This window comes from Chanos chanos, chromosome 1 (genome assembly GCF_902362185.1).
Source record: "Chanos chanos chromosome 1, fChaCha1.1, whole genome shotgun sequence".
NCBI lineage: Eukaryota > Metazoa > Chordata > Actinopteri > Gonorynchiformes > Chanidae > Chanos > Chanos chanos.
In genome coordinates this window covers 41,351,853-41,364,710 of record NC_044495.1, presented here as the reverse complement: position 1 = coordinate 41,364,710, position 12,858 = coordinate 41,351,853, and the positions used below count along the sequence as shown (strand labels likewise).

Here is a 12,858-nt window from a genome sequence, read left to right as displayed (position 1 = left end):
CGCATCAAACATCAGTGCAGACGACAGCTGACAGACAGATGAGGAAAAGAAGAGAGCAGGAGAACATTAGTTTTGGGGGGACGAGAGGGAAAAAGCATAAGTAAGACCATAAAGCTTTTCTGGATATTTCCATAGACTGGTCAGGGTGCCTGGAGAGGCTACTGAAATTCATTACACAAATACTAACACAATACTGAAAGTAAGAGTGAGTTTGATGCTTTTGGGCAGGCACTGGGAAGACAGGGAGACTGCATTGATGTATGTGTGTGACTCACAGCTGGTCCAGGGTACGGGCTGACGTCACAGCCCTCTCTCCAGGATAGGTTCAGACTCCTGATAAACTCCAGGTAAAAGGGATGACTACTGTTTAGCATGGAGAAACCCACAATGTTGGACTGGTCATCCACCACCTCATCCAATCTCAATAACGGGAAGTCCTAAGAGAGACAAAGAGAGAGAGAGAGAGAGAGAGAGAGAGAGAGAGAGAGAGAGAGAGAGGAAACACATATTCAGTCTCAGAAACACCACCTCAGAGTGTTTATCACATTATGATAAAGAAGCACACAATCACTGATCCAGAAAATTTCTGCCTTTCTGGTAAGAACATTAAAATACAAAACACAAAGAACTGCTCTATTCCAAAGGATAGAGACATCCTAATTAAAGTCTAGGGTAAAATGTTTGACAGTGTCATTCTATTCAGCATTGTTGTATATGTGTAAGGTATGGGATCCACTCAGTGATCAACAATACATGGAAAGGATCTAGATTCCTCAAATCCCACAGAATCCCACTCAATCCCTGCATCCAGAATTCTGCATAAATATATATCAATCCTACAAGGCACAACACCAGCAAACACATAATGGACAAAATGTGGCCAATATTCTTTGTTTCTTAATACATTCAGAAAACAGGTTTCAAATTCTGGATAAATCTCAGATCGAATACCCAAAATGCACTAAATCCCCCCCAGTTAGTTGGCTCTGAGACACATTAACCCATTGATACTTAGACCAACAGTGTTGAGCAAATTAAGAATGAATGAAATCATCAAACAGAACAATGATTCTTACTTAGACTGCTGGGACAATGACAGCAGATTGCAATTTTTTTTAGAATGCAACTGGACAGCGCAAACACTGGCAGACTGTCTCGTCACTGTCAGATACATTACAGAGACACATCTTTACAAAGTACAGTCTCGAAATCCACCACTGGGTCGTGGAAAAAAAGGAGAAACATAAATAGGTTAAGGTCACCCACAGTAGGCAGAATGTGGTCACTGTGAAGACAGGTGAGGCTGAGGCTGCAGTATTACTGTGAAAAATGTAGGGTCATCAGAGAGATCCACTTGACTGACTGGTTTGCTTCAGCCACTACACCCCCCCCAACAGCTGAAGTGACTGGCCATCATTTGGGTTTGGGCAGCATGGTGGCTCAGTGGTTAGCACTGTTGCATCACAACAAGATGGGTTTGAATCCTGGCTGTCCCAGGTCCTTTCTGTGTTCCATGTTTGTGTGTTCTCCCCATGTTTTTGTGGGTCCCCTGTGGGTGCTGTGGTTTCCTTCCTAATGTTAATATTCCTTTCAGTGCCCTGCCCAAAAGAACTGGAGTTGGTACCTGGGCGCTGCTCACTGCTCCTAGTGTGTGTGTATAGGATGGGTTAAATGCAGAGGATGAATTTCCCCATGGGGATCAATAAAAGTATTTCTTCCTCTACTGATGGGACCCCCTTTAACTGGCTCAGCTCTACTTTATGCTTAGACAAAATGAAAAATAAATAAAAAATAATGATTCCAAAGTTTCCTCAGTTGACAGAGAGTGAATAAGGGCATAGGACACTTTATTACTGCGAAATACACGTCAGATTGGAATAACCTGAAGGACAATGAGTAACACAATGAGCCTTTGTTCCCAACCAGGCCCAAAATAGTTCAAAATGTTTCATTCTGTTCCTACATTCATCTTATTAAATATTTGTGTGTATGTGTGTGTGTGTGTCTGTCTGTGTGTGTGCACACAGGGCATGTTAGGCCAACAGGCGAAGTCATTACCTTCTAGTCACTTTGGTCCCTCTGTCACCGTATAAGGAAATAATTTAACAAAAGAAGAAAAAAACCCTATCCTATCGATCTACTTTGATCTATGAAGAATTCATTGCTCTAAAGGAACAAAGAGTAACCAAAGAAAAATACAAAGTGAATCTGCACTCCACTGTAGGTGCAAAAGGCTAAGTACTTCTCAAGACTCAACTCCTCATATTTCCTACGCTGACCAATTAACCTTTGTTATTGGGTGTGTGTCACAAGAGGTCCAGATTTACAAGCGTTTTACTGGTTGCTTTTATCCTCTGCCACAGGAGTAACATCATTTTTCAGTAAAGTGACGATGATTTTATAAAGAGTCTGGACACGAGATGTCAACAGTTACTGAGAACAGAGTTTAGAAGGTGCAAGAAATCTGTCAAGGATTTTAAGGCGCTTGCAAAAGCTCGTTCACGACGTCAGTCCTGTAACAGAACCGTTGGGCTTCCCTGTGAGGCCTGTCTGCCCTGTTTATTAGGAATAAGCTGTAGTGAGTGCTGTTTCCTTTTGCCTAAATATGCATTCATCGTTCATCGTTATGCATTCAACTTTTTCATTGCGTTCAAATCATTCTGCTTAAGAGCTCCAAAAAGAAACACTAAGCGGCTCCATACGGGGATTTCGCTGGTGAGTTAGCACAGTTCGTAAAATTTTAAAAGGATGTAGACTCATCAGCTCACTACGACAACACTTATTTCTTACCATGAGCATTGTGCTGAAGATATTACTCAGATTAAAAGTGACAACACGGAGGGAGAATACTCATTTTCCAAGCTGGAACTGATTAAAAAAATGCTTGATACAAGATTTCCCATGGGTTTAAATCGCCAAAGTCCTTTTACGGCAGTGGAGTCCTATGTATAGTGAGGTATTACTCTTATAGATCAAATCCAATATTTTTCACAGACTAAATAAAGAGAGATGACATTTTGTTGATGGTAAGGTTTTTCTCTGTGTTTAGTTTGACTCATTATGCTTGCTACAGCGGCACAGACTGTCTAACGAGTCTGAGCAGGCGGAGTGTATGACTCTTGGCATTGTTTCTTTAGTCATAAAAATCATCCGTTACAAACTCCAGGCATCTGGCATTTTCATATACTGTAGCCTCGAGTCCCCGCGTGAATTTCACATAGGACTTTGTGAGTGCGTGTGTTGACGTGTTTCACAAGGTAAAGCGATGATGGCATGAATGTGATATGAATGTGTAATAACTAGAACTTTTGTCATTACTGGTTAATTCTGCTGCCATATTATCATTTTAATGGTATAAAGGTATAAATAAAAAGCCGTTCCAGAAAGATGAGAGAGAGAGAAAGAGAGACAGAAAGAGAGAGAGAGAGAACTGAAACTCCAAAACAATACCCAAAGCACAGAGGCCTGTCTTGTGGGTTTTCAGCATCATTTGTTATCAGTGCTGTTTTGGCCAGTAGCCTTCAAATCACGTCAAAAACATGAGTGTCAATGTGGATCAGAACTATGGGATTCTCAGCTGTCTGAGCTTCAGTTTAAACCAGCCAAAATCACATCTTTTGTTTATTGTTGTTGTGTCAAATCAAATTTGACCGTTTGGAGCAGCGAACAATCACACCTTCCTATCGTGCTTCAACACAGTAGCCTTTGTTGGTCGAAATTTATCACGTTACAAAGCTGGGAGCAAATTCAGCAAAAAATCTGATTACCCTCAGCAACAGTGAGGTCGAGCGGTAAAGAACAACAGAATAGGAAGGGAAAAAAGTGAGAGAGAGAGAGACAGTCATGGAGAGAGGGGACTAAATGAAAAAAACTGTAGAATCTGCTAACCACAGAGTGACCAAACATACACATTTTATTCTTAGATTTTTACCACGTTCTCTCCAAATTTGTCATATCCAGGTCTCTGTACTATCAGTGCATAATGATCAACAACTACACAGCCCTTTTCATTCTATTCCTTCATCCTCTCGTGTGATGACAGGAAATCTACCTGGTCCAGTTGGTTCCTTCAGCACATAGCCAGTTCTGACATTTGACCCAGCTAGTAATAATGCTGAGACTCAAACACAGGACCTCCTGAACACCCTCCAAACATACACAGTGACACTGAAGCTCTAACTTGAGCCTTACCCACAATGCAGGGCAGTTGCGAGTGTGAACTTTTCACCAAATGGTCACTGGGTCTTGGATGCCCGACGTGGTTCTCACAAACATGGCTCTCGGAGACGGGGGTACTACGTGCTTCACCTTGTGTTACTTGTCTAAAACACTCCTCTCTCCATCGATGGAGAGAGAGAGCTAAAAATACTAGCCAGAGGAAGTCACCTCAGACAAGGGCATCCTTCGGGCGCGGCCGCAATGATGATGAACGACGCTGTCCCATCATGCATCTCTGATGAGCTACTTGGTCAATGGCCAGCCCTGTAGCGTGTAGAGGATTATGGGTAGAGGGAAAGGATGGCATGTCATTGGTGGAGGGGAGAGCTCTTACCATAGTGGTGAGGATGTACTTGTAAAACGCTGACGTCATCCCCAACTCAGATGCCTTTAGGAGAGAAAGGTAGAGGAGAGAGAGGGAGAGAGAGAGAGGGAGAGAGAGAAAGAAGGTCAACAAGGCATTGTATTTCCATGCTCAGGTTAAGTGTGAGTTCAGTTCCCTGACACTGAGGTCAAAGATAGAGGCTTTTTTTTTTTTTTTATCTTGGTCTGCGTTTGTCTACAAAGGTTGAAAAATGTCCTGACTTTCAGTCACCTTCAACTAAAAATGTAACCTTTTTTTTTTTGCTTGGACATGTTTATTTTTTGCTCTCTTCACTTCTTTAAGCGAAATAGTCTCTTTATAAATGTTTTTGAGTTTAGAAATAATGAAGAAATGTTTTGGTTTTTGTTGTTCAAAATTACAGCAGTTGTTGAATAAGTTGTAGCGGTTGTTTCGTAAGAGAGAGTTTCCTATGTAGAGTTAAAGCAGATAAGAACACTCTCTTACATCTCTCTTCAAGGTAACTAGGCTTTACACATGTGACCCTTGAAACCCAAAGAAAATAAAATATTATTGCACAACAATACATCTGCTACAAACCCAGGGCCCTTCTGACTCACAATATATTACCAGTAAAACTGAAGGCTTTTTCTCTTTCTGCTGTGGTGTTGGGCATGTGTAAGATAACAGTAGGATCCTTCTGTAGGATTGGCAGGATTTTTTTTACATGATTTTTTTACTGAAAACATAACAAAACATTTTTTTTAGTAGGACTTGTTGATGTTTTGCTATCTTTAGCTTTTGAGTGAAATATTCTCCTTGAGATTTTATTTATTTATTTATTTATATAAATCTGTGAATTTATGTGATGACATGTGTGTGAATGTGTGCCTGTGTATGTAATGCGTGTATGTGTATGTGTATGTGTGTGTGTGTACTCACCTTCTTCAGTATTAGAATAGAGACTGACGCGTTAGCATCAATAATAATGGTTGCTACTTTGTCGTCACGGATTTCCTTCAGCAGAGGGGTGGGATCCAAGCTGTCATCAAGCATCCTGACAGACAGTGTCTCCCTGGAGATGAGGAAGCGACGCACAAGCTCCTCCAATCGCAACAGGCCTGACATACCAGAGCAAGCACACAGTCAAATCAGATGAAGCCTCAACATCCTCTGACAATAATACTAATAAAAGCTTTTGTAACTTAAATAAACAGTGTCTTCCCTCCCCACTAATCCAGGAGGAGCACAGTGATTCACAAAAGGTTAACATTTACCCCATAAGGCCGATCAATGGTGACTTGACATTTTGACATAAATTCTCCTTAATGTGGTTGATTTGCATGTAAAAGTACTCATTAGACTGTCATTAATAAGAGTTTATCAATGTCATTTACAGAGCTGTAAAAGCCCTGAAGAGATCCTTCTGAGAAGTCTAATTAGAGGTAAACATTACCTATTTTCCCTTACTCTTCCAAATGAAAGTCATGACTATTGAATTAAGTGACTTTGGGAGCCAATAAAACCAATTTTGTATGTGCATAAATTTGTGAGCTAAGCTACCACAAATCCATACAGCCACTTTATTGAATTTCGTCTGCGCTCAACAAACCTGTAACGTGAGAACGCTCTCTGCAGCGACCACAGGATTCATCTAAGACTGAAACTCCTCCTTTATTCTCTCTCTTTTTTTCTCTCTCTCCCTCACATACACACAAAGCCATACAAAAGCATACATATACCCACACACATCCCCCTCTGTCCAAAATAACAACAACAACAAAAAAACAGCAGTGTTCTTCCTCTCCCTCACCACACACACACAGACACACACACACACACACACACACACACTGAACACAAGCCAAACTAGTCGAGTATAAAAAGAAAGCAGGATCAATAAAGACGGATGTGTGTGAGGCCGGTAAACAGCAGCAGCATTAGAAAATAATGATGAACCTTTGGCCAGACCCGACTAGCTGAGCCAAGAGCACTCATCTACCTGAGCAATACAGAGACCCTGAGATTGTATCCTAATGCCCAGAATATACCTGATTTACTGAATGTATTCAAGAAATATTTGAAAAAAAACCCCAATACAACGTTTGATTGTTGGAGATTACTCTGAACCATTGATTCTTTAGTTATATCAGATGTTATCAATGAATAAAAATATGTGAAAGTTAAAGGAACACTCATGACAATGGAGTTTTAAAGTATCGAATTGTTTTTTTGAGTGAATTCCGAGGTCTTGTATATGCCAGTCATGTCAGTAATTATTCGGTTCTGCTGATGTCATTGTAGATTTGGCACTAAAGTGGGGCTTGCAGTCAGTATCCCCAGTATGCAGGCCCCCTAGTGGTAACAGCTCCAGATCTTATAAGTCTCATATTCATAATTAATATACAAAAAGATGTAAAACACCAAGATTTAGATATCAAAATTCTCAGCAGTGCCCCTGCTCTCTATCACTGAAATTTTATCTCTCTCACGCTCTCTCTCCTACGCTCTCTCTCTCTCCCTCTCTCTCTCTCTCTCTCTGCCACTCTCTCTGTCATGTACTCTCTTTCCTGTGTTCTCTGTCTCTCTCTCTCGTGTGAAAACTGCGGGGAGGAGTTGCGACTCCTGGCACACGGATGTGGTCTCAGAGTGTCTGGCACAACCGCAGCTCTTTCAAACGCACTGAGACACCTCACAGTCTATGCAGCAATGCAGGACTGAAGATCCACCATTTCCTGTTTTTCTCTTTTCTTTTCACATTTTTTTTTCAACACAGTTTATAAATCTACCTTAAAACTGCATTAGTAGAATTGTCATATATCTCAGGTCCTACCAGCACCAGAATGCCTGTACAGATGTAAACATTATGAATATGCAAATCATCTATAATGTGAGACCAGGATATAGTCTGACCCCACACAAGACAAATGCAGAAAAAAAACACTTTCAGGGATCTGCCCTTGGATTACAACGGTGGTGACGTAACAGTTCAAAACCAGTTATCTTTGACTTGACTCACAAATACTAACCATCCAATTACAACCGCCATAATAAAAACAAGCATCGTCTGTATGAGAGACTATAAACTTTAAGAGGGTGTCTAAAGAAGAGACAGTGAGTTTTTAACCCTGTGGCAAAGTGAAACTGATCAGATTATGAGGGAGGAGAGGCACAGGAGAGTCTGCATTGGATCAAATGATGGCATGTGTATGAAAAGAAAAGAGAAATAGTGAGAGGGATAAGGGAGATGAGTGTATGAAAAGAAAAGAGAAATAGAAAGAGGAATAAGAGAGATGAGTGGAAGAGAAGAGGAGAAGAGAACGTCAGAGTGAATTGTGAACACTCACACTCGGCCTTGGCACAGATCAGACTTGTGGTGGGGTTGCTGAAGGAACGCAATATAGCACCAATGGCCAGGCTCAGGTCCTCGTTGCTAGGATACAGCGTTACCGAGGCAAAGCGTAGATACGGCAACCGAGGAGTCTCCTCAGGACCGATCTTTACGTGAGGGATCTGTGAAGAAAGAAAGCAAGAAAGACAAAAAAATGAGGGAGAGGGAATGTGTAGTCAGGGATGGAGAGAGGAATAAATAGAGAGAAGAGAAAAAGAGAGAGAGAGAGAGAGAGAGAGAGAGCAAGGCAGAGAGGGATAGAGAGATCCAGAGAGAATGCAGGAGAGAAGGATAGATAGAGAAAAAGAGAGAAAGAGAGTGCCGGGGGGGAGAGATAGAGAGAGAAAAAGAGGAGGGGGAGGGAGAGAATGAGAGATGGGGAGAGAGAGAGAGAGTTGATGTGAGCGATAAGGAAATATGAAGGGTAAAACATACAAGAGAGAGGAAGATGAGGAGCATGTATGAGAGAGGAAGATGAGGAGGGACGCAAGGAGGAAGGCCAGAGAGGAGGAAGAAAAGACAGAGACCATGAAAAAGAGTGACCATTAATGATCATAAGTCAGAGGCAGTAATGTACTTTAATGGCTCAAGTATCGATCTGAACGCTTGGGAAAAAAAGGCAGTGCGGTGTATTTATTGGGTCAAAATAGACCTCTGAAAAATCCTCAGGACTGTAGAAATAAAAATATATTCTTTTGCCCTCCTCTTGAGAATATTTCTTGGATCTATTGTGAGTCAAGCAAGGAGGTATGCCTGTTCTGGCATTTGGTATGTACACACCAACACACCCAAATCAATCTCTCAGTACAGGGACCAGTTTTATGTAAAACACATACACACACACACACACACACACATACACAAACTCTCCCTCACCTCCTTCTCTCCACATATGTGACTGACAGTAGAACCAGAGGCAGGACTGGAGGCGGGACCTATGACGGAGACCACTCCCTTCGGTAAGATCTGACACACTGCGTTTTAAAACAGCAGGAGAAGAGAGAGGTTGACAAATGAGAAAGAGAGATGTATAGGATATAAAATTCTGGCTCTTTGTTGTTCTGTTTCTGCTCTGTTCTTCAGACTCAGAGGAAATCTCTCTGTATAGAAGTACTGTGCTATTTCTGCATTAATACCGTACAGAAGTACTGTGCTATTTCTGCAGTAATACTGTAAAGAAGTACTGTGCTATTTCTGCATTAGTACCGTATAGAAGTACTGTGCTATTTCTGCAGTAATACTGTACAGAAGTACTGTGCTATTTCTGCATTAATACCATACAGAAGTACTGTGCTATTTCTGCATTAATACTGTACAGAAGTACTGTGCTATTTCTGCATTAGTACCGTATAGAAGTACTGTGCTATTTCTGCAGTAATACTGTAAAGAAGTACTGTGCTATTTCTGCATTAGTACCGTATAGAAGTACTGTGCTATTTCTGCAGTAATACTGTAAAGAAGTACTGTGCTATTTCTGCATTAGTACCGTATAGAAGTACTGTGCTATTTCTGCAGTAATACTGTATAGAAGTACTGTGCTATTTCTGCAGTAATACTGTAAAGAAGTACTGTGCTATTTCTGCAGTAATACTGTAAAGAAGTACTGTGCTATTTCTGCAGTAATACTGTAAAGAAGTACTGTGCTATTTCTGCATCAGCTTTAGGACACAGCCTCTCTCCCTGATAGGGAAAAACTACAGAGAGAGACTTTACTATGTGTCTGTGTGCATACATGTTCAAGCCATGGCTCACAGCAATCATGTGTGTGGGTGCGGGGGTGTGAGCGTCTGAGATAGACTCACTGGTATCGGTGGTCTCGTACTGTGAGTCTTTCTGTAGTTCGAAGATGTCGACCTCTACACGAGCACGAACTGGCCCTTCCATCACACTGTTAATGTTTTCACGCGCTAGTGCTAATGCTAGCCGCTCGCCCCGTCCACACACAGACTGGTCATCCAGTATAGCGGCTGAGCACGGAGAAAAACAAACGCTCGGTCAAGTCACACAACCAGAGCAGTGATTCACGTAAAAATGATTCACATGAGAAAGCAAAAGTTTCAAGGTAAGCATTTACTCAAATCATGGACAAGATTAGTAGTTCCAATTATTTATAAAATCCTTACTGAAACCGAGAGACTATATTACAAAACATTGGGCCGAGACAAGGAGATTTTATTGCAAGTGGAATTAAAAGCAAGTTTCATTCATACTTGTGGTACAATGTTCATCTGAAGCACCAGAGTCACATGTGTGTCTGTCTGTCATCAGGGACAATAATAAGTTTGGATATGCTGTAAACAGTGACTGCTGCTCCACTTACATTTTTACTGTTACCTAGCAATGAACCAGGCAGTTTAACTTTCACGTTTCTTAGAAACTGAAGAACTTCGTATGAATGATATTAAATGTCTCTTAGAGCCAAAATAGCTCAGTTCTGATCTGAGTGCATGTGCATGTGTGTGTGTGTGTGTGTGTATGTCTCTGTGTGTTTGTATAGATGTGAGTATATGTGTTTGTATGTGTGTGCATGCGTATGTTTGTGCATGCATGCATTTGTATGTGTATATGTGTGTGTGTGCATGTATATGTGTGCGCGTGTGTGTGTGTGTGTAATTCTGACCCATTCTGAGGGCAGAGAGGGCAGGTGCCTGGCTGAGAGAGGGTGGGGCCATGGTCAGCAGCAGGAAGAGGAAGAGGAAGTGAATCGACAGCAGCAGCGCTGGCAGAGCCGGCATCTTCCACTGCTCCTCATGGAGAAAGGTCTTCTGGCTGCCTGCACCGCCACCTAAAGGATGGGAAGAAGAGTTACACTCTACACTGCATGTTGCTTACATTTTTTATATGGAAAAAAAAAACCTGATAGATCCTAAAACTGCTACAGATGTGAGAGTTAACACACTCAATCTCAATCTCAATCACAAAGAAAACCCCCAGACATATACAGTTAGAAGAAATGTGTGTAGATAACCCCTTTTCCGTCAAAAGCACGAATGATGCAGCTGCTTAGCAAAAGATTGTGTTGTTTTAACTGAAGTTTCCTTACAAATACACAGAACCCATCCTTCTCACATCAGCATGAACACTGGAGCAGTGTGTTCTTTATTTGGTTTTATTTTATTTTTGGTAAACAGTTCTGATCAATTGACTTGAAAGAGAAGTGAACCCACTCAGTGCTGAAGTTTTTCTTTCTTTCTATTTAATTTGAACACACACAAATTAAATACAAAAAGAACTAAATTAATACAATCAAAACTCTCCAAAAAAAAAAAAAAAAACAGATCATGAAAGAAAATTAATCCTCAGTGATTGGTAAAGTAGCGTAAAGGTTCTTCCTTTAGAAAATGAAACTAAACTTGAGCAAGTTATTTTAAGACTCTTCTCCATGGCAATGAGTCAAAACCCAAATCTCAGTATCTTAGTGACTGACTGCTTTCACCTTTGCTCAATGTGTGGCTACTTCAATATAAGAAACACAAGTTGCTGGCTAGAGAGGCCTAGAGATTAGATCTACTTTATGAATTTATGTGGATTCATATATTTCAGTATAGCTTATGTTATGTATGGTGTGAGGAAAGACACCACATGTTTTGTTGTAATTTAGAATGTTTACTCATTTGACATTGTCATTAAAGCTGTTGGAATTGTTCACTCAGGTACGTGTGCTGCATGATAAGCATGGTGTTTATGTGTTCTTGCCGTCAGAAAGGACAAAGAAAACAAAAAGACTGTGTACTGGATTCAAATTATGATTAACATTATTCTTAATGATCAAAAGCACAAACAGTGTGGAATACTCTCTGTTCTCCTATATTAAGAATGTGCATTCCCTGTAATTTGACACTATGCTGAGAACAAAAATGCTTACAAGAGCTGAAGTGAAAATAAATAGATAAATAATCCTAGGTTCACTATACACGTATCGTTAACGGAACCGAGGACTACAGGACTGCGGTTTTGGCTTTAGTATAAAAGCATTACACTCCTGCTGTATGCAGAATAACCCTCTGTCATCAGTCACTGTTCTGATCATTACAGTTATAAGCCATTTTACACACACACACACACCCCCATACAGACACACACACACGCTCCAAAGACAGAGAGAGCACCACCTTCATCTCCCTACACAGAAGCTGATGTTAGAATACACACAGTATTGTCTCACAGTCTGCACCTCCATGACTGTTACAGCGCCTCCATGACTGTCACTGAGGCAAAGCTTAGTGAGGAAGACGAGTAAGAAAAGAGGAATGAGCAGAAGGGAAGGACATCCTGTAAAAATGAGGGGAACAATTATTGAAATAAAAGAGGGGTGAATAAGAGAGAAGACGAGAAAACATGCAAGTGAATGAAGAAGAGAGAGAGAGAAAGAGGGGGGCAATTTGTGGAGCATCAAACAGATCAAGACTTGACAAAGGAGAAATGACAAAATGAGTCGCTGACTTCAAAGTGGATTATGGGAAGGGTGCCATGGATTGGGTCTATGAGTGTGTGTGTGTGTGTGTGTGTGTTTATGTGTGTGTGTGTGTGTGTAAACAAGATGAGGCCATGGGGCAGAACCCAATCTAATGCTCAACAGCATTGCGAAACACTGTGTTCCTCTGATCCCAGGACATGTCAGTCAGTTTGTCTCAGGCTTCTGAGCCTCGGTGATATCACCGTTTATCTCCGCTGCCAATAAAACCACTGTGAACGCACCCAAATTGAATTCTGAATTGAATTTAAATTAAGTGAGTGAGCTGAGTAGAAGAGACAGAAAGCAAGAGAGAGAGTGAGAGAGAGAAAGACAGAGAGACAGGGAGAGCGAGGGAGAGGAAGAGCAGGGGGAATGGAAGATGAAAAGTTAATGATGAAAAGATAGAATAGCACACCATTCACATACTACTCTAATTTCCATTCTCACCATGAATAGCACCATTGACCACAC

At 41.1% G+C, this 12,858-nt stretch overlaps 1 protein-coding gene across 1 annotated transcript in view; it reads right to left on the bottom strand.

The window, feature by feature from the left end:
* The window catches only part of LOC115820490 (glutamate receptor ionotropic, kainate 5), a 28,687-nt gene extending 18,021 nt beyond the window's left edge, over positions 1 to 10,666 (bottom strand). Inside the window, exons 1-8 of the mRNA XM_030784098.1 lie at positions 10,552 to 10,666; positions 9,734 to 9,898; positions 8,808 to 8,905; positions 7,888 to 8,053; positions 5,483 to 5,661; positions 4,553 to 4,606; positions 276 to 437; positions 1 to 27 (exon numbers count right to left, since the gene is read on the bottom strand). The exon at positions 1 to 27 is cut by the window's left edge and continues 126 nt beyond it. Of these exons, the coding sequence (XP_030639958.1) occupies positions 1 to 27; positions 276 to 437; positions 4,553 to 4,606; positions 5,483 to 5,661; positions 7,888 to 8,053; positions 8,808 to 8,905; positions 9,734 to 9,898; positions 10,552 to 10,666 (966 nt within the window). The remainder of the gene's footprint in view (positions 28 to 275; positions 438 to 4,552; positions 4,607 to 5,482; positions 5,662 to 7,887; positions 8,054 to 8,807; positions 8,906 to 9,733; positions 9,899 to 10,551) is intronic.
* Between the last annotated feature and the right edge of the window lie 2,192 nt (positions 10,667 to 12,858).